Source organism: Beta vulgaris, chromosome 6 (assembly GCF_026745355.1).
Source record: "Beta vulgaris subsp. vulgaris cultivar EL10 chromosome 6, EL10.2, whole genome shotgun sequence".
Lineage (NCBI taxonomy): Eukaryota > Viridiplantae > Streptophyta > Magnoliopsida > Caryophyllales > Amaranthaceae > Beta > Beta vulgaris.
Window position 1 is genome coordinate 67,350,298 of NC_079207.1, and position 20,997 is coordinate 67,371,294.

Genomic DNA, 20,997 nt, shown 5'->3' on the forward strand with positions numbered 1-20,997 from the left:
TTTTGCTAAATAAGAGATGTTGTAACACAAGATGACACACAAAATAGATGCAGAGCCAAGTTTTGACTTTGTAGGAGAAGTCCCAGAAAAGTCTATATATTCCATCAACATTACACAGTTACATTTAGGTAACACCCTTTGGTCCAACTTCAAAGTTATAACATTTGCCATCCTTCTGCAGCAAGTCCTAGGTGTTGTGTATATTTAGATGCCTGAACAATAATTGATCATCTAGTGTAGTGTAACAGACACCTCTAATCTCTAACAAAATTACTTGTCTAATGAATACAGAGAATTTAAATGCATTCAAAGAAAAGAATTTCAGAAATCCAAGTTTGATGCTACCCAACTTTGCGGACATATATGCAGCTTTACTTTCAGTTGCGGCTTGAAACGTGATGAATGATGATACTGTTCTATTGTGAAATATGGCTAGCGATACTGGTAATCATACAAACCATAGCAGCTGTTACGAGTCCCAAAATTCCACCAGCAACGACCTGTGACAATTTTAGAAGAAGAAACAAAAAAATTGTCAATCTTTGCGCATCAAGAAAATAAATATACACAATTTGATGTGAGTGTTTTGTGAAAGTGTATTAGGTCATGCATCACTATTGTTTTTTAAGTAAATCAAGAGGAAAATTCCTGAGCCCTTTCCACAGCATCCAGGTGGCTGGAAAGTGAGAAGTATGAATGCTCGGAATAAAGCAACAACTCATGAAATTGCTCTGGGGAATTTCTTATAAAAGAGATAAGTTACGGATTCAATGGGTGTATAGTTTTACTATGTTAAAACCAGAACTTGGGGAGCGCGGAGAATAATACTAATATATGTTTGATGCTCAGGAAAATCCTACAAAGCAAAGATTTGGTGATCAATTGTGGAGGCTGGAACCCTCTAATTCAGAAGTCATATATATCAGAAGTTCTCTTTTAACACAGCCCATCGTTTGATACAGGGGATCAAGCCTAAGTAGGCGCCTAATTGGTAATAATCTTGCTTCTCCTAAGAGCATTTTTATTCTATGGATGACCATCCAGAATAGGCTGGCAACTTGTGATGGATTGTCTAACTCGAACTGTGCATCATCTATAGCCTATGTGGAAATGAGAATAAATTGGTGCAGCATCTCTTTTCTACTTGCTCTTACTCTACTGCTGTATGGTCCAGAGTTATGGCTATTTCAGGGTTCACAGCTTTCCTCTTCTCTTCAACATGAAGCTACTACTGGACAGTACGAAATCAACTGCCTTTGCCAGAGTCTATATGATGTTGCTTACTGAAGCTATCTAAAGCATTTGGATTCAGAGAAATGGCTAGACCGAGAGAGTGGCTAAAGAATTCATCCTATCCCTCTTGTAGATGTAAGGAGAATTATAGAGCTATCTGCTATATTAATTCAGTGAGGTAGCTGATTTAGTAGTTATTAAGGCCTTTATAAGTGCTTCCTCGCATATGAAGTGTTGCTTGGTGCAGCCCTTTCCGGAAGGTGGGTGCTAAGCCATGCTGATGCATTATGCAAGTAATTTAATATGCTGTGTTGTTATGATATCTTAGTTTGTATTTATCCTTTTGGTAATGATATCATCTATTTTATTTCCGAAGGAACTGATCCTACCTCACTGTTTGTTCAAAAATGAAAACGCTCCTTTTCTGAAATGAATACGATCAAGTGCAGACTAAAATCGAGCATATTATATATTCGTAATGAGTACATTAGATTCATTATCAATGAGGGTATTATGTTCATAGTACTATAGTAGTATTAGATAAAACTTAGTCCCATATGTGCTCACTGCTTCCAAAAGCACTATATTCTACATCAGCTACTGACTTGAGCATATTCTATTTCAGCTTCACAGTTGTGTAAATTCGATATCAGATATAATATCTTAAGCCTAAAGATATATAAATTCCCTTGACCAACCTGGGGAGGAGTATGGCCAAGAAGCTCCCGCAGTGGTCTACTCTCTGCAAGAGGATGTTCAGCAGGGAGTCCATACACTATCTGGTTAAGCACCTGCAAATCATGAGCCAGCAACGTGTGGTGAGACAAAATAACTATACAGTTATATAAACAATTATAGTGTAGCAGGACGGTGGAATCGCAACCTCTGCTTGTCTCCCAGCATGTAACCTGACTCCAGTTGCATCATACATGACCTGCCAAAAGACTAGCTTCAGTATTTATGAGAATAAAATTGCATCTTGCAACAATAATCCCAATTCATGTTTACAAAGTACAACTAATTTAATAGACATGCAACATGTATCACACAATCGTCAATTCAGAAAAGATAATTGCGCAGAGCAGAGCATACCACACATGCAAAGATAAATGCAGCTGCAAAAACTGAACCTCCGAAACCATCTTCAAACCCAATGGCAGCTGCTAGAGCTGCGACTGTGGCAGAATGGGATGACGGCATTCCACCAGAACCAATCAGCTGTTTAAGATCCCATCTCCTTTCCTTGTACCTGAAAATCTATCAAACCTTAAGAATCTTAGGGTAAATAAATATATATATGTAATTATGTATTCCTTCTCAGAACATGGCGCCTAGAACTAGAAAAATCGCATTCAAGATAATATTACAAACTCAAGATCTAATATAAAGCATAAATTCAAACTCAGATTCCAATATAAACCCAGATAATATTATAACCCTACAAAGTTTAGTGTCATGCACCATGACATCTTGCCATCTTGGTTGACAATCACAAGATTACAGCAAAATACAATCTTTTGCCTCCAATTCTCTATCTTATGAGTGAATGCAACTCATCAAAAGTGTTTTTCTTCACCATAACCTATATTGCACTGGTCTTCTTACTTCTTGAAAAGTACTCCACATGGAGTAGTCAATGCCTATTATGCAGCAGGACACTATGGAGCAGACTCTACTCTATACACCAGTCGTTCTTCAGCTACAGCTTCTTGAGTAACATTACATGAACCAAAGGGCAATATCAGAAGCAGGGTAAATCTGCTAAAGCTGAGGTTATGCTCACAGTTCTGAAGCAGAAGTACAGTCCAAAAGGACTTAAACAATTTTAAGGAAGAAGGAGAGATCACATGAAGCATTATGTTAGGCTATACATAAAACTTAAAAGAACAGTTAATGCCTTTATGGTCAAATGGTTTCCAGCTGGATCTTAATAAATTTTCAGCAGCTGTTTAGTGTCTGGTTTCAGAGTCGTGTATCAGTGTGCTTAACCTGAAATTGTCCTCGGATATGGCTCGATCAGGCATCTAATGCATATTTTACTTGCCTTTTCTATTCAATGTTTATGGGGATGAGGCTTTCCATACAGGATCGTAGGCATTGAGTTAGAGTAATTTCAATGTACCCCTTCAAATAACAAGGATTAGATGAGAAGATTTAATGTAAGCTTAGGTTTTCTTTTTCTATGGTGGATCCATCAGCAGTTACTTAAAACTACTCTCAGAAAAATTGCAGTTCTTGGACTCGAACACTACAATCATGATTCGTGATTGGCTGTTCTAACATCTTTTAACCATGGAGAGCAAGCACACTCATTATTCAGATTGAACTTCAAAGTGGTTAGTGAGCTACAGTAATTATTAATGCATAACATAAAAATGGACATAATATCGTTTTCTACTAATGATCTTGATAGCAACTGAATTTCATGGAAATTCTATCATTACATCGCACTCGCATCTTGATGACCACCTATGATCACCTCCAATATCATCATCAAATGATTAGAATTCCAAATCCAATACGAACAATGTCTACATCATCCAGAATAGATGCATTAAATACGGTCTTTAGCAATTTCCTAACTCCAAAGTTTCTTGATCAACACGATCTCAAGTGGGCAATCCTCCAATTTCTTAATCAACATCAGCTGACCTACTCATAAAGTTTTCTTAAACTTAACATGATTATAAAGGCTACATAAAAGGAGCTAAACAATGATCAATAAACCCCAACTATTCAAACATATAACAATTCAAGAACAATTCAAGGACCTTATGTCAAGTACCAAGACATATACACACACCCATTTTTCCTAATTCAAAATCAATAATCATAATTCAATCATTTCAATGCTCAAATTGCATTCAAGATTAGCAAAAATAAAATCATAATACTAACAAGCTTCAAAGATTAAAGCTCATCTAATTACCATCTAAAAACCAAGATTATCTCCAAAACAACCCTAAAAAAAAGATAACTTCTTTCCAATCAAAACACTAAAATTAACAAAACCCACAATCCAAATTCTCAATCAAACATCAAAATCCAACCTACATCATGCTAAACAATAAATTAAAAAAAAATAAATCAAAATTTCAGATCTAAAATAACAAAAAACCCAAGAAAATTCAGCTCATAAAATGAAAGAAATTGTACCATGTGGTGAAAACTTTGATTGATTGCGCTAGAAAAAAAGCAAGAAGAGCAGAAATCAAAGGAATATTGGTGAAAATAGAGGATGAATTCGAAGAAGAAGCAAATGAAGAAGAAGAAGATGATGATGACGTGGACGGTGAAACTTGAACATTTGACATGGTGGCCGCCATTAATGACCGAGAAAAGCTCGACCCACCATTATCCATTACTTTCTCTCTCTTCCAAGATCAATGGTTATGGTGATTGAAGCTCGAAACGTATCCGAAACGTTTCTGAGATGTTTTTTGGGAATTTTATTGGTTTATCATAAATTGCAAGTAGTTACGATTTTTAGCAAACGGTCGTAGGAAAGAAGGAAGTGTAGGAGAATATAAGAGCATTGTTCTGTGGAGGGAAGAATTAAGAAAGAACAACAAAGTCTCCTTGGTGGAATATTCCTTACATGCCTTGTAATATTGATTATTGAATTTCAAGAAGTGTACTAAGCAATGATCACTAGGGGGAACTTCGACGTACACTTTGGATTAGAGCTTAATTTAATTCGGGGTGCGTTTTTTTCACCTTAATAAATTAAGGTTCAGGTCCAATAAGCTTAGATATATTTTAATCAGGTCCAATTAGGGCAATAAGTTCCAATCAGGCCTAATAAGGTCCAATAAGTTCCAATCAGGTGCAATAACTTCAAATTACGTCTAACAAGGTCCAATAAGTTTCAATTCCTAAAAGGTCTAATAAGTTTCAATCAGATCCAATAAGGTCTAATAAGTTCCAATCAGATTAATAAGTATCAATCAGGTCCAATAAGTTCCAATCAGATCAATAAGTATCAATCAGGTCCAATAAGTTCCAATAAGGTTCAATCAGGTCCAATAAGTTGAATCAGGTCCAATCAAGTCTAATAAGTTCAGTTCAGGTCCAATAAATTCAGTTCAGATAAGTTCAGGTCCAATAAGGTGAAAAGAACGCACCCTCGATCCGAATAGACTTTGGATTTCAGTTTTTCAATCCGAATCTAAAGTAATTAGAGTTTGAATTTAATCTAATCCAATCGGATTTTTATACTCTAAATTGGATCCGATCCGAAAATCCAATTTTTTAAAACTCTAGTTTTTCGATGAAATAAATTAAGCATAATAGCAACCTAGTAGATTAGGAATGAGGAATTAATTGTTGTTAGGGTTTTAGGGAAACCTTTGAAGTGCTACGCTTACTAGGCTATTGACTAGGCTTTTTATATATAAAAAATCATTTAAGCACTTAAGACCAATTTAGATACATAATACAATATATATTACTATTCGGTTATATTGGATTTTTGGATCCAATTACCCTCAATCCAATCCGATCCGAAAATCCAAATTTTCAAAAAATCTCAATCTGAACACAGTTTCAATCCAATCTGAGTTGCAATGACCACTAATGGGTGTACATAAATATGCGATGCGATTTTAGTTTTCGGATATTTTATATCGGATATCCGGAAACTATCGGTTTGGATACGAGTTGAAAATTTTCAATTTTTGGCATTTGAAAATATCCTGAACATGTGGATTTATCAGATATCCGAAAATATTTGTTTCAAAGACCGAATATCCGGTTCCATGACATGATATAGGTGATATGATCCGGAACTTATTTTGTGAACTTTTCTCTTCTTAGTTTTTTTAGTTTTCATATATCCGATCCGAAAAATTGAGTATCCGGATTTTTCGAATCGCATTTTCATCGTTCCAAATTTCCAGATTGGATTATTCGAAATGAACACTCTTAATAATTACTAGTTACCTCTCTTTTTCATTTAATTATATGTATACACGGGTCATATTCAGAATTTATAAGCATTGTTGCTCGCAAAAGAGATATATGCCACCTGAAAAACTGTTTAATTACTTGAATTTTATGTGTATTGTGTCTCGATTTCATTTTGTGTGATTGATGATAAGGAATAATGTACTTCGAATCGAAGAGGACATGAAAGAAAGGAAAGGCTATTGAGATATGTTTTGGGAATGTTATTTCCATTTAAGATTCTCGGTGATCAACCAATGCTTTATAAATAATAGTGTCGGTCTCAATCCAGAGAATTGCACAAGAGTCAACGCTGCTGTCGTCTAATTTGCCAAACTCTATGTGCCTAAAATAGCACAAAATTAAAGTGAGAGCATTCACCGTGTAGCCAAGGCTAAATTGCTTAGTAGCTCTTTTGAAGCTCTCCTTATTGTACATTTTTTTCTCATTTGGAGGTTTCAAATGAGTAATGAGCAAAAAAAGTCTTTGTTGTACCACGCTCACGGGGTATAATATGACAAGCTCGTCTCGAAAAGCTCTGAACAAAGATTACCTTTTTATATATGGAAATAATGTATTATGTATGCATACATAAAAATATTTATTCTAGATATTACATAGCAAAAAGTTAATAGTTTTATTGTCAAAGAATAAACTCATAACCTTTTAAAAAAAATTAAAAAAGAAATATAAAGAAGACGAGCAAACTAAAGATAATAATAGATCAAGCTTATTCGCGATCAGTTCGATAGCGGCTCGGTCAACGCTTTGGTCAAAGCTCGGCTCGGTCACAATTCGGTTTGTCAAGTTTCGAGCTAAGCTCGAGCTCGAATAAACTTAAACGAATACAAGCCGAACTAACAAGAGTTCAGGCTCGATTCGATCGATATATACACACTACCCTTAGATATAACTATGTTACTGTCAAATGTATTATAACATTGGTTTTGTATACGATTTTTTTAAAAGTACTACTATATTATTATGTCATAATATTGGAACCACCGCACCGATCATGCGGGGGAAGACGGGACACTACGAAGGGTGGAGTCCAATTCGAAGTCTTCAAGCTTTTGTAAGACAAAGTCGTCCGGCAACATGCATCAGAACCATTGATCATCTTCATCAAAGGCTAAGGGCCAAAGATCCCCTAAAAAAAAATTATATTAGAAAACTTAATTAGCTCATAAAACTTCCTCCGTTTTTTTAATACTTGCATCTTTTCTCTAAATGGAAATTGCATATTTTCATATCCTAAATTGGAAATATTCTATCTGATCTATATCTTTCCTAACACATGCCGTCTCCTTAGTATCTTTCTCTTTATCACTCTTCTCTCCTATGCTAAAATAGTATGTCCATACTATATGATACAAGTATAAAAAAAAAAACACGTACGCAATATCGAAATAATAATTTAATAAATTTTATTAGTAAATCGAATCTAATATATCTCTTTGGATTTTTATTTTTTATTTTATATATTTTGGAACCAACCTTTTTGTTTACTATCCTCACAAAAACAACTTATTTACTTTAAAAAATCTTAAATATTTCTTATATGTCTTGAAAGAAAAAAAATGATTATTTTTTTCACACTATTATAGGGTATTTTTTTTTTGTTTGATTTTGGCAAAATTTGATTTCAAAATTCAAAATATAATTTTATATTATTACCTTTCTCAACGTGCTTGGCCACTCGTGAAATTTGCAAATTCAAAGGTTCTCCGTTTCTCTCTCACGAACACATCAAATTTACTCTCATTTTCTCCCAATTTTTAGGGTTTTTTCTTCATCAATCTCTCTTCATTTCTTCATATCATTCTTATTTTTCTCTCATTCTTTCTCTATCAATCTTGTTCTCCATTTTCTGGTAATTTCTTTCTTATTCGATGATTGAATTCTCTAATTTCTACACCAAATTCTGCGTTTTTGATTGATCACTTTTGTAATTTCTATCGATTTTCATAATACATTAGTCTAATTTTATACGCTTGATTATCTCAATTTGGTTTCTGCACTTGTTTATGAACGTACATTTCTGCATATGATTATTTTGTTTGATTATTCATTTACATTGTTTAATTGAAGAATATGATTGCTTTAATTTTATTGAAATGTTGATCGAATTAATTTTGTATATTTAATTGTTCCCCCATGATAAGATCTATGTTTGGTTTTTTTTTTTAACGAATATATAATTCAATGTACTTAAATGATCCTGGATATTTTAACAAAATGAATTACGAATTATATTTTGTTAATTGGTCATTTATCAGGACATTATTTGTTTTTGACCTGGAGATGATAATGTTTGTTCATTGTTGATTAGTATATTTGTAGTTGATTGTTTATGAGAAAGTATATATATAGATTAATTTTATTAGAAGTTGGTTGAAATAGTTTTAATTTCACCATTTCGAAGATATTAATTAGACCCTTCATTATCTTTTATCAGGTGATTTAAAATGGCTGATGGTGAGGATATTCAGCCCCTTGTTTGTGACAATGGAACTGGAATGGTTAAGGTAAAATTTTTCTCCTATGAATTATGGTTATGCTTCCGACTTTTGAAGGCTGTTTTGGACTTGAAGACGAGTACGGGTTGGGTTGGTTAGGAGGGTTGGATTTGGCAATGTTGAAGAAGTTGTTCAGTTTTTTTTGTTAAATTGAATGTTTCTGATTGTCATACTGTACTCGAGAGTAGGAATGTTGGTTCTGTGTACCTTGGTTGGGGACTTGGAGTGGCATAGAGTTGTTAGGCCCTGTCTTCTCTTTACCTTTATCCATTTGCAGTGCATTGATCTTATTTATCTATGTAGGCTGGATTTGCTGGTGATGATGCTCCACGAGCTGTGTTTCCTAGCATTGTTGGTCGTCCCCGTCACACTGGTGTGATGGTTGGCATGGGCCAGAAGGATGCATATGTTGGGGATGAAGCTCAATCAAAGCGTGGAATTTTGACCCTGAAATATCCGATTGAGCATGGTATTGTTAGCAACTGGGATGACATGGAAAAGATATGGCATCACACCTTCTATAATGAGCTTCGTGTTGCTCCAGAAGAGCACCCGGTCCTCCTTACTGAAGCCCCTCTCAATCCTAAGGCAAATCGTGAAAAGATGACTCAAATCATGTTTGAGACCTTCAATGCTCCTGCTATGTATGTTGCAATTCAGGCTGTTCTTTCACTGTATGCTAGTGGTCGTACAACCGGTAAGACACTATCTCATTGAAGATTCACTTTGAATATGCTTCATAGCTTCTTCAAAGGGTTCCTTTTTACTTGCATATGCTTTCGAATAAATGATGCTTATTCAGGGTAAGAGGCCACTAATCCGGCCATTAGTTAGATTTTGGAAGCCATTATGGGTTCAATCATATTGTAGTCTGTACTTGGACAATGGCGGCAGACACTGCGTTTGTTTTTCACATATAGTATAATTTATTTCTAGTAGAGGTGGATCACATAGGTTTGGACCTCCCCTATCCAACCCTAGCTAAGACAAGAACCATATTGGGCTATTTCTGTGGCGGTGATGTAATCTTCCATAATCATCTGGAAGTCATGTACCCTATTAGTGTAGTCCTTTATTCTCTGACAGCTTATTTATCCCTGAAAAAATTGTTTAGTTCACTTATTATCTTTTCCAATACCGCCCTTTTGTTGTTGGTTGCCATTTGACATGAGTATCATGTGTCTTCCACCCCCTCCTATAAAGAAAAACTTCTTGCAGATTGACTGTCTTTGCATTTTATTTTTTCTAATTGGCCAAGTAGAAAATCTTATACTTGTTTCAGGATTTCTGAATGAAGTGATCAAGTTAACTGTTCTGATGCTCTTTAGTACAAATACCGAGTTAGCGCCTATCTTATATATCGTGTAATCCAATTGCAGGTATCGTGCTGGACTCTGGGGATGGTGTCAGCCACACAGTGCCAATTTATGAAGGGTATGCTCTCCCACATGCCATCCTTCGTCTCGACCTGGCTGGCCGAGATCTGACAGACTACATGATGAAAATCCTGACTGAACGTGGGTACTCTTTCACCACCTCAGCTGAGCGAGAAATTGTGAGGGACATGAAAGAAAAGCTTGCTTATATTGCCCTTGACTACGAGCAGGAGATGGAGACTGCAAAAACCAGCTCTGCGGTTGAGAAGAGTTTTGAGCTTCCTGATGGGCAGGTGATAACCATTGGTGGTGAGAGATTCAGATGCCCTGAGGTTCTCTTCCAACCATCTTTCATTGGAATGGAAGCTGCTGGTATTCATGAAACCACCTATAACTCGATCATGAAATGTGATGTGGATATTAGGAAGGACTTGTATGGAAACATTGTACTCAGTGGTGGTACCACCATGTTTCCTGGTATTGCTGATAGAATGAGCAAGGAAATCACTGCACTAGCACCGAGCAGCATGAAGATTAAGGTTGTGGCACCACCCGAGAGAAAATACAGTGTCTGGATCGGTGGGTCTATCTTGGCATCACTTAGCACCTTCCAGCAGGTATCTGTCTTTGTTTTGATCTTCTGAATTCTTGTGAAAACTCAATCCTGCTTCCAGAATTCTGACATTTGCCTGCTTTTCTTATACTGCAGATGTGGATAGCGAAGGCTGAGTATGATGAATCTGGGCCATCAATCGTTCACAGGAAGTGCTTCTAATTTCACCATTAAAGGCTAAGGTTGGAGTCAGAAACTACTGCCAAAGAGGGGTGTGACTTGCGCCCTCTGATTTTGATTGGCGAGCCAAATTAGTCGGATAAATTTTAGTTTTTTCTATTTATAAATTTATTTAAAAATCATTGTAATGGTTTAGTTTCTTTGTTGGAACCAGGATCTTGAAGGTGCAAAAAAGTTTATTTCTATAATCCCAATTCCAAAGCTTGATTGAATTTTGCATCAGTAGATAGCAAGATTAGCAACCATTTCTTTTTGTGCAACTCAAATAAAGGTTTCAGCCTGATTTGTAAGCATATTGTAAGGATTGAGGTCTGTATATTATATAAGCCCGACTTTGGCTTTACACGACTTTCAAGCACATAATCTGTTTGTTCTTGTACCTTAAACTAATGGCTTTTAATACTTTCTCCGTTTCGTTTTAAATGCAACAAAGAGGTATTATTTGTGAGATATAAATACTCATTTGTTACATATAAAACGAAATGAAGAAAGTATATGAGTAAGTCATGGAAGGCAGGAGCTAGCTACTTAACTAAGACTTTAAGAGAACTGAAATCCTGACATCTCCAAGTCGATTCCCAATCATGTATTTGGGAATATTATAAATTCAATATTTAATAAATTCTATTCACTTGATTTGATGAGAATAGGTAATTTATTCTTTGCTTATGATGGTAAATAATGCAATTAGCGAACAACTAATATTACCTTACAGAAATCAAACCCTAGAGATTGTAACAAGCGGGCAGCATATGACCAGCACAAGTGAGTGACCAAATTTAGGCAATGCCTTCAGCAACCTCTAAGAAAATCCAAGAGAAATCCACTAACTCATACAGGAGAAAACGTTTATTTTTTTTTCGGTGTTTGCACCCGGTTCACTCTTCAGGCTACATCCGTATCGAGGCCAGGTTCGAGGTGGTTATTTTTTTTAGGTGCGGGGATTCGAACACGGGTCCGTCCTACCAAAGCCAGTCCCATCACCATTGGGCCAACACTTGATAGAGAAAACGTTTATCAAAGCTGCACATACATATCAAGCATTAAACCTCTGACACCATTCTGCAATAGACTAAAAACTCATAAGATTAGTCATTTGTTCACGGCCTGTTCATATAGCAATAAAAATTACAGGTAAGTAATCCTAGTATGTTGTATATAACACTTAAGAGCAGACTGCAAAGTTTCCTAAAAGGACAAGGGAAGTAAAAACAGATTGATTATCACCCGGCCAAATCCAATACTAAAAAAACTAGACAAATTTCGCTTGTGAAGCATAGCACTGTAACTCAACAAACAAAAAGCAAATTCTAAATACTCCATATAACCATATTAATGCGACAAGCACAAAAGTTCTTTCTTTGATCTTACCAAGGGATTCTTCTACTTCACGGGGATTATATAAAAGACGTATTTAGTATTTGGATATTACTGTCGTTCACAAGTTTGCCATTGCATTTTTCATTATATACAAATCTCAACTATTTTTTGGTTGTAGCATAAAAGAAAAAAAACATTTCGTATTTTAGCATTATTTAGGAAGAAAATTCCAATAAAACATTGTCAATTTACAGCCTTATTCAAACACCTAGAGTTCAGTAAAGAATTAATTTCTTAGAGTTGGACTTCATGAGTGAACCAAAAATAGTGCTAAATCATCACCAAATGTAAAGTTCAAATTCCATTATACTTGATCTCTTAGGTCAAGTGACTTCAATTTGTGCATGTGAACCAAAAATAGTGCTAAATCATCCCCAAATGTATTTGGTATTTGGAATTTAGAGTTGTACCAGAACATGGGAAAGCTGTACAAAATAAATTTTGACAAAAAAAATGCATGTCAACAATTACACAAAATGACATCTCAACTACAGAAGATATGAGGCACTTCAATTTGTGAAAGACTACTTTTAGATTATGGAGCTATGTGTCCATCTAGCTTTACTTCTCTTCAGCTGCTGATACTATTATTGGTTCGTACATCATATGCTACAATGTTACAAAACCAATCTTTATCAACATCAGACATATTGTTAAGACTTTATTCTTTACTATGCTCTGTATATTCCTTACAGTATGAGAAATTGTAGCAATTTTGTGATTCCATGACACATCAGTCCGAGCAGTCGATATTGCATATATAGCAGCCAAGAATGCAGTAGCCTGAACTTGTCTCCTGAATTTGGATTGGTGTAGCTTCTCTTCCTCAACATCCATCTAATCATATCTACATAAGGACAACCTACGAGTGGCAATTCCTGTCCATTCTGTTATCCGAGTCAAAACAACCAGCACTGATTTTGCACTGGAAACATAAATGAGGGTGGGAATCCACACTACTGCAGCAAATAACATACAGGTTATCGTTATAAATGCCAAGCGCTTTAGGGTCCATCCTTCCCTACAAGATTCATGAGCTCCAGTTTGGCGGCTTCCATTACCACATTAAAATCGACATGAGTATATCTTCCCCTGCAACCCAATATAATAAGTAGCTTAAGTTTCTAATAGATGAGATTGTGGCCTGCCAGCCACCATACAAGCTCATCCTAATATAGGGAACTTTCTTATCTAACAAATTAAAATTTAAACTCTCCTGGTTTCTTACTTAACAAAAACAAAAAGACCACTGGCATGAAATGTATGGTGGAAATGTAAACATTTTAAGAAATGAAGGAGACTTATGGTACTTCGCACAGAAAATTAAAAGTTGGTTTGAGATCCACTAGTTCCTTTATTGTGGCAGGTTCCTAAATCTGAAGCAAGTTATTTTTTTTTTTTTTTGATGATTGACCTGATTGCCTGACTGGAACTGAAATAACCTAATACAACAACAAAAAAAAAACCAATACTGCACATACCAAATGTACAAGAGAGGGTAGAGTTTCCAAAGATTTTGTTGAGGAAAGAGCTCCTAGTTTGTCAGAAACTCAAACAAAAAGCACGTGGACAAAAAGGAAAGCCTGTATCAGTTTCTAAATTGATTACGAACATTCTAAAGCCACATTGTTGTTTTGTTTACTGGCTATCAAAAGTAGGTTTGACAGCATTATGTTATCCGACAGAACAAACCCAAGATTAGGCAAGTCCTGTATTTACATACAATACCACTTACCAGAAATGAGTCTTTGCCCAGGCTGCAGAAGGATAAGCTGGACTAGCAATGCCATGCATTACTCGCGCAACTGCACGTGGGGTAAATTTGGTTCCCGAGCTGCTCTGCAGAAAGACCTACAGTGACAAAGGTAGCATAAATTACAGCAGACAAATAAAGTTGTCTTAAAAGACAATATCTCAAAGGACTAAATTGAGTCTTACCTTAATATCTGCTCGAAGAAATGGGCTGCATAAACATACAATGGTGATCAGTAAATTAAAACAAGAAAACAAGGCTCTTCTGTGCTTTCTGAAAAGTTTATGGCTTAAGGCAAGCTATTGAAGATAACTATCAGTACAACTGTTTTGCAAAAATCAATTAGATGGATTACTCTTATAGTCCAGCTGAATGAATCTGTATGACAATGAGAAGCAACTTGCATTTTGTTTATTTTGACTTATTTTTGAAGAAGCACAGGTGCATGAATAAAAGTCCAGGGAAAAGCATCAAATATCTAAGCTGTTAAGGAAGTAAAACATGACAAGGATTAAATTATCTCTGGGTTGTTATAAACATCTTAAGGTCAATAGATTTATGTTGGAAGCAAATCCATACCTTTCTAGCCCGTACATGTAACATGCTCGCAAGATACACAAAATTCTTTGGGTTTTCAGCAGTGCAATATACTCCGCCGTTCTTTAACACTTCTGTCGTATTCCTTTTAGGGCTGTTCTAGAAATACTTCTACCATTTCCGTTTAAATTATCTTTTAGACCCCACTAATGCACCTTCTCTCTCTTGCTTTTGTCAATACTTCTACCAACTCTCTTACTATCAACACTATCACATGGGTTCAAAGATTAATATGTCTTTTTTAAGCACTCTTAAACTCTATGCCATTTAGAATTGGTAGAAGTATTAGAGGTTTTAAGAATGAAAGGCATATGCAGATATCCAGGAAAACACTTTTAAGTTATAGTAGAATGTAATTTTGGCATGCACATCAAGGAAACTAGATGATAAAAAAAAATTTAGTGGATGCCTTGACCACATGTGACCATAAAACATGTGATGCTGCAGCTTTTTGGCTCTTTTTCCAAATTACTTGAACACCTCCTATCCTGACTAAAATTCTCTCAAGGTATACCAAAAGGCCCATTGAGCTATTATACCAAAATTTGGCAAAAAGGTGATAAGTGGCCTTCTTGCAGAGATATTAGAACCAGCGGAATTCAAGTCTTAGAAGGATGTTAAGCATAGTATACATCTGCATTTATATGCTCATTTCTGCAGCTTGAGATAAGCATACATTATCATCTCTGGCAAAGTTATTCATCATAGAATGTACAACAATGAGATGGCAAATACCTGTTTTGCTTGATCTTTGTGGGAAGATCACTGAGATTTTCTTGACTAAAGTATTCTGAAATCATTCTCTGCAAACATGTTGTATGCTGGACAACATCACAGCCATTTGTCCTTTCGCATGATTTTACAGCAAAGGTTGCAGCATTGAACATCACATCTAATTTACGCACCTTTTTACAGAAGGAATGCAAGTTAATGTCCAACAAATAGAATAATATATCAACTGCAGAACAATGCAAAACCCCAGTGGATATCAATAATTTTGAGAAACACGAGGACCACGATAACCCTCTCCCTTTGTCCAAAACAAAAAAAACCCTATAATTTTTTTCGCCTCTTAAAGAATCTTCCAAAACTTTAGTTTTACACAAGGCACAGCCTGAAGTGAAGTAAAATAACTGCCACTCTCTAGGCCAGTTTAAGCCCCTAGGGCACTAATTGCAAACATGACACAAAAAGTAAGCTCTGACCAGAGTAAATCTGTTTGCATCCCCAGGTGGAAAGAAGTCTCAGCTTACCAGATTGATTAGGTAATGTTCACAAGAAACCATATAAAAAAACAGTAACCTGCTTTAACGATGCAAGTTTCCATATATAGAATAAGCCATTACCTTCTCGAGTTACATCTTTACATTTTCAGGAGATATTTTATTCGTTTCTCTTTTTTTTTTTGGGATTCGAGAAAAGAAGATATACATCAAAAGAAGAGTAATATTGCAGATAGTCTTTCAAGTACCTTGCAACCTTCAATTTCTGACAACCATGCTGTCATCTGGGTAGCCAGAGAGCACAAGTCCCCAGGAAGATGCACAATAATGTAACAGTACCCTGGATCCTTCAGTTCATATGTGATTTCCCCAATTGACTGAAATGCCACATAAACTAATTAGTACATCTCAGACAATATTTAGTGAGAACATCGTTATTTCCACACATATTTACCATATAAATACACTACTATATCCAGACCTTTAAGTTCTGCAGTTGATTTAGAAGTTCCGCTGTTGTATGACCAATAGCATTGGCCACAGTGGGCATATCAAACACATGTAGCCCATGCTTATTCTCGGACCTGAAAGTGTAAGTAGGCAACAGGACTTTAGGACAATTTTAGAGGGTAAAAATTAACAAAGACATTGTTTCTCTAGTAGATGGAGCATACTTGTTCAATATTCCTGCAACCATAGAGTCTCTGACAGCTAACTCCGAAGGTGGAGTCTGCATTGACACAAGCACGTGTATAGACATCACTTGTCAAGTGAATACAACTTTTCACTAGTTCAGTTCCTTGTTACTAAAAGACTAAAATTAATCCTTCAAAAGATTTTACTTCACCGTGAAAACAAATTCAGCTAATAACCTAAGAGCCAAGAATCAACCTTGTGAAAGTTTAAGCTGCAAGTAACATTCACTTGTGGAAGAAGACGCAAGTACTGAACTTCACCTAACTCCAATTGTGTCAAAATTGTCAGAATCACCTGAAATAACCCATACGAAGCCACTCAGGGCCACCATCTGCCAGATAGTACTATGCAATTAAATTCATAGGATGAAGTATGACTGTATGGATAAATAAGAATTGTCAGGAAGACATAATATATGTAGCAACTGACTTTTGATATCCTCACAAGCAAACCCGAGAACTCTAGTAGGACATCTATAATTGAACTCGTTCAGATTGGCTCCCCCTTCTTTATTGGAACATAATCTGAAACTAGGGTAGTTGGAAGAAACGGACCTGTTCTTTGATGTCAAATCTGCGAGATGTAGATTCCTTGACCAGTGAATGAACTTCCCCATCTAGTCTTTTCTCATGGTTAAAAATTTCACAAAGGAGTTTATTAACTGCATATTCATCTACACCATCACTGTCAAATGAAGAACGTAGTCAGATACATAACACTTCCTCTTACTTTTCCGGAAAACCAATAATGCAGAACATCTTTAGCATTGAGAGAACACCTGTACATAAGACTGCGTAGCTTAAAATAACAGGTGTCGTCAAAGAGGAGATGACAATATGATAACCTCCCATCACGTCCAGCACGCCCAATCTCCTAAATAAACAATATGATTCAATAAAATATAACCATGATCAGTATGACGCAGTGACACAAGCAATGCATGATACATCAGACACTACTGTAGAGCAAAAGAAAAAACCTGGACATACTCTTCCAAGCTTTCTGGCAAACTGTAATGGATAACCTGAAACAAACCAGAATTTCAGGCAGTCATTTTTGGAATATGAACACTTTGATTGTGCTCCTAGATAGATCTATGGCTAGATTTAGATAAGTCAAAGGGGGTATAAAATAAAAGTTGTCTTTAATTATTTGTTTTTCATCTGTCACCTTTCATAAAAGAGCTCGTGCCATTATGTATTTGTTTTACTGGGATGCTTAAGATTCAATGATCTCTAAGTTTGCAGAATAGAATAGGTCAACCTGATGAACAAAAAGCATTTGCACAACTATGGTTCTATTTCGCTTTCTGGATTACAGGATAGCAGCAAAAACTAAGTAAATAAAGTAGTTCTTGAGTGAGAACTGTCTTTCTTACAGCTCCAACATCTCTTTTGTCAAGCCCCATACCAAATGCCACAGTTGCAACGACCTAGCATCAAAAGAGATAAATATATGACTATATAAACAAAATTTCAAGATTACAATCAATACAGAAATGCCAACAAGGGCCAGGACGATGCTTTACCACTTTGATCTTGTTGGAACAAAATAATGCTTGGACACGGCTACGATCCTTTGCCAGCATGCCACTGTGATAACTCTGGAAAAGTCATTGAATATGCATTCATCCCGGGTTAGCCTTTTGGGGGACCTCTAGCATGTGTGATTGTTGAAATGAATATACTTGCTACTCACCATTGCACGAATATTGTTATCGCTTAAATATTTGCTTATCATATCAGTCTCTGACTGCACAGAAAAGAAACGGAAGAGAAATAGGCATAAGGTCAACTGGCATGCTTTCTGAAGGAAGAGTTAGACATGCTTGTTTACTCAATAAAAGCAAAGGAAATGCAAATAACAACATATGATTATAAGCACGAAAACCGTCCGGGTCATAGAATAATACATGCAGCAGAATTTGTTTCAAGAACATTGAGAAGTTCTATGAGGTAAGCTAAAACTTCAAGCTCTTTTAACAGAAAAGATGACTTCCAAAGACAGAAGTCGATACTAGCAAATGTCTTTAATGATTATCAAGTATCATTAAGAACATGAGATGGAATCACCAAGTACCTGAAATTTGCAGTAAATGATGAGGCTCTTGAGTTCAGAATATGGAGACGATTTGATTATTGCAATCAAGTCTTTCATCCTGTTAAATCAACAGAATGACATGAGTTCCGAGCTATTTACGCAACTATTTATCAGGTGAAGCACACAAACAAGAGGTAATTCATACTTGTTATATCCACTCAAAGACACAGACAACTGCAAATTGTTTCTCAGCTGAAGACTCTGCACCAGATTAGTTGAAGAAATGTCCAAAGCATGCATAACTGCGTGCAATGTTTTCTTCGTTGCTGTTGCAGTCATTGCCAGTATGCAACCAACTTTTAATTTATCACGGAGTACAGACGCCCTTAGCCTCATGTATGAAGGCCGGAAATTGTGTGACCTGAGGTAACAAATATTAGAAAAAGTAAGTTTGCAGCAAATTACATTTCAAAACTTTTAAACAATAACAAGAAAAAAGTTCCCATTCCCCACTGACCATTCAGATACACAATGGGCTTCATCAATCACTACAAGCGATATTAATGAGCAATTGGAAATGATCGACATGAACTCTTCATTTAGAAATCTCTCTGGTGAAACAAAAAGCACCTGTATCATGCAAAATAATACTCTCAGCCACCACTAATGACGATCTAACAAACAATGCTCTCTAAAAACCATCAACTAGAATACAAGAGAATCCAAATTCCAAAATTAAATACATGGTAACTGAGCTAGTTGCAAATTTGCAATTTAATCAATAGACACATCAGAACAATTTCATTATTTCTTTTGAAATAAGCTTACATGGCATTTTGGGAGACTTACCTTTATGTTTCCTTCTTGTAGCATAGTTAGAGTATCAGACATCTCCTCTGATGTCTAAAACATAATCAAAGTCAATCAATTAGCAAATCAATTAAAACAATATAAACAAATTGGCAAAATGGGGAGTAAAATCCACCTGACTACTACTCAATAAAGCACCATTCACAACTGGAGGTAGCTGCTTTAACTGATCAATCATCAATGCCATTAAAGGGCTTACAACGAGCGTAATCCCAGGAAAAACAATAGCAGGCAACTGATAACACAGTGATTTTCCAGCACCAGTAGGCAAAACTAACATAGTGGATTTCCCAGCAAGCACCATCTTAATAGCTTCCAACTGCCCATCACGAAATGAATCATAACCATGAGTAAGTTTCAATAATTTCGACAAATTATCATCGGATGCTTCATTCCTAACATCTAAAACAGCTTCTTTAATCAAATCAGCTTCATCTTTTGACATTTTATCCTCCCATTTCATCTGCTTTCCATTATCCTCCAAAATCAAACCTTCTTCATCACAAACACCATTACCTTCAACCCCATTTTTAGCTCCAAAATTTCTCTTACTTCTCTTATAATAACTTCTTCTTGAGGATGAGCTAAAATTCCTATTCTTTCCCTTAAATGTAAATCTCCTACCATGTCCATTAATATTCAACTTCACAAAGTTCCCTTCATTACCACCTCTAATTCTTTTTGCAGGCAATACATTAGAATTAGACTCACGCCTAGACCCACAACCAATCAAATTTGAAGGTTTCCTAACTACCCTTTTCTTCAAACTACCTTCACCTTCAGGAATGACTTCCGATTCGGGTTTCGAAACCGACCCAGATGGCAGAATTGGGTCTTTTTCACTAAAATCAAAGTTAAGAGAAGCTCTCTGAAATTTTGAGAAAGAATTAGACTTGGAAAAAGAGCAAGAACCAGCCCTAATTGAATTAGGGCCAGAAATGTCGGAAATTTTGATTGTGGGTCGTTGAATTGGGAGAGGAAAAGAAGGTAGGAGGGTAGAATTGGATGATTCATGAAGTGGGTTTTGAATTTGAGGTGGTTTTTGTGGGTAATTTGAGGGTTTTGAATTGGGTTTTTGTGGGGGTTTTGTGGGTTTTTGTGTTTGTTTTTGTTTGAATTTTGAGATGAATTTCTGGGGAAGGTATTTAGGCGGAGGAGTTGGGTCTCTTGGTGGAGTTGCAGAGATGTGAGAGCCATCAGAATCGCTATCTGATTGCATTTTTTGCCGGAGAAAATTGGAAAAAACTAGTGTGTTATTCCGCAGATTTATGGTATATTTCTATGAACTGTTGCATCTTCCCGCCAAAAATATGACTTTCATTTTACTCTACTAGTTGGTAGTTACTACTTACTACTAGTCTACTACAAATCAAGGTTAGTGTACCTGGATGGAGGCTCTTCTTCCGCGGATACGAGTCTGTAATGGAGAATGTATTGGATTAGTGGTTAATATTGAAGTACAGCGAATAAGAATTGCAACTCAGTCCGGATTCAACTTTAATCAGCTTCGGTCTGAAGTAAAAAAAATCTGAGTCGACTCCGACAAAAAAGTAATCTGACTTCGTCTCCATTT

General features: G+C 36.0%; 3 protein-coding genes across 3 annotated transcripts; 1 reads left to right on the forward strand and 2 right to left on the reverse strand.

The window, feature by feature from the left end:
- Window positions 1–80: 80 nt before the first annotated feature.
- On the reverse strand, window positions 81–4,833 carry LOC104897628 (hypothetical protein). Its single transcript, XM_010684556.4, has 5 exons — window positions 4,390–4,833; window positions 2,326–2,482; window positions 2,117–2,167; window positions 1,932–2,024; window positions 81–500 (listed from the first exon to the last, which is right to left on the reverse strand). The coding sequence occupies exons 1-5, from the start codon at window positions 4,593–4,595 to the stop codon at window positions 417–419; spliced, it is 591 nt and encodes a 196-aa protein (XP_010682858.2). The 5' UTR covers window positions 4,596–4,833; the 3' UTR covers window positions 81–416.
- Window positions 4,834–7,857: 3,024 nt separating this feature from the next.
- Window positions 7,858–11,208, forward strand: LOC104897627 (actin-11). The gene is made up of 5 exons (XM_010684554.4): window positions 7,858–8,050; window positions 8,636–8,705; window positions 9,000–9,393; window positions 10,076–10,689; window positions 10,782–11,208. Exons 2-5 carry the CDS (start codon window positions 8,646–8,648, stop codon window positions 10,845–10,847), a joined length of 1,134 nt encoding a protein of 377 aa, XP_010682856.1. The 5' UTR covers window positions 7,858–8,050; window positions 8,636–8,645; the 3' UTR covers window positions 10,848–11,208.
- A 1,405-nt stretch (window positions 11,209–12,613) lies between these two features.
- Window positions 12,614–20,759, reverse strand: LOC104897626 (ATP-dependent DNA helicase Q-like 5). The gene is made up of 19 exons (XM_010684553.4): window positions 19,540–20,759; window positions 19,404–19,457; window positions 19,072–19,184; window positions 18,760–18,975; window positions 18,594–18,672; window positions 18,213–18,266; window positions 18,043–18,117; window positions 17,893–17,946; window positions 17,494–17,538; window positions 17,293–17,387; window positions 17,069–17,198; window positions 16,710–16,808; window positions 16,493–16,548; window positions 16,300–16,402; window positions 16,067–16,195; window positions 15,331–15,500; window positions 14,184–14,208; window positions 13,981–14,096; window positions 12,614–13,337 (listed from the first exon to the last, which is right to left on the reverse strand). The coding sequence occupies exons 1-19, from the start codon at window positions 20,641–20,643 to the stop codon at window positions 13,250–13,252; spliced, it is 2,805 nt and encodes a 934-aa protein (XP_010682855.2). The 5' UTR covers window positions 20,644–20,759; the 3' UTR covers window positions 12,614–13,249.
- Window positions 20,760–20,997: the final 238 nt, after the last annotated feature.

Bases quoted from the DNA above. Each gene is read 5' to 3' on its own strand.
- LOC104897627 (XM_010684554.4), top strand. From the start codon at position 8,646: ATGGCTGATGGTGAGGATATTCAGCCCCTTGTTTGTGACAATGGAACT. The intron at 9,394-10,075 runs GTAAGACACTAT...ATCCAATTGCAG, and splicing joins TGCTAGTGGTCGTACAACCG to GTATCGTGCTGGACTCTGGG. The intron at 10,690-10,781 runs GTATCTGTCTTT...CTTATACTGCAG, and splicing joins CACTTAGCACCTTCCAGCAG to ATGTGGATAGCGAAGGCTGA.
- LOC104897626 (XM_010684553.4), bottom strand. From the start codon at position 20,643: ATGCAATCAGATAGCGATTCTGATGGCTCTCACATCTCTGCAACTCCA. The intron at 18,976-19,071 runs GTCAGTGGGGAA...TTGTTACCTCAG, and splicing joins GCCCATTGTGTATCTGAATG to GTCACACAATTTCCGGCCTT. The intron at 18,673-18,759 runs GTATGAATTACC...TTGATTTAACAG, and splicing joins TCTTTGAGTGGATATAACAA to GATGAAAGACTTGATTGCAA.
- LOC104897628 (XM_010684556.4), bottom strand. From the start codon at position 4,595: ATGGATAATGGTGGGTCGAGCTTTTCTCGGTCATTAATGGCGGCCACC. The intron at 2,483-4,389 runs GTACAATTTCTT...ATAGATTTTCAG, and splicing joins ATCAAAGTTTTCACCACATG to GTACAAGGAAAGGAGATGGG. The intron at 2,168-2,325 runs GTATGCTCTGCT...GTCTTTTGGCAG, and splicing joins CATTTATCTTTGCATGTGTG to GTCATGTATGATGCAACTGG.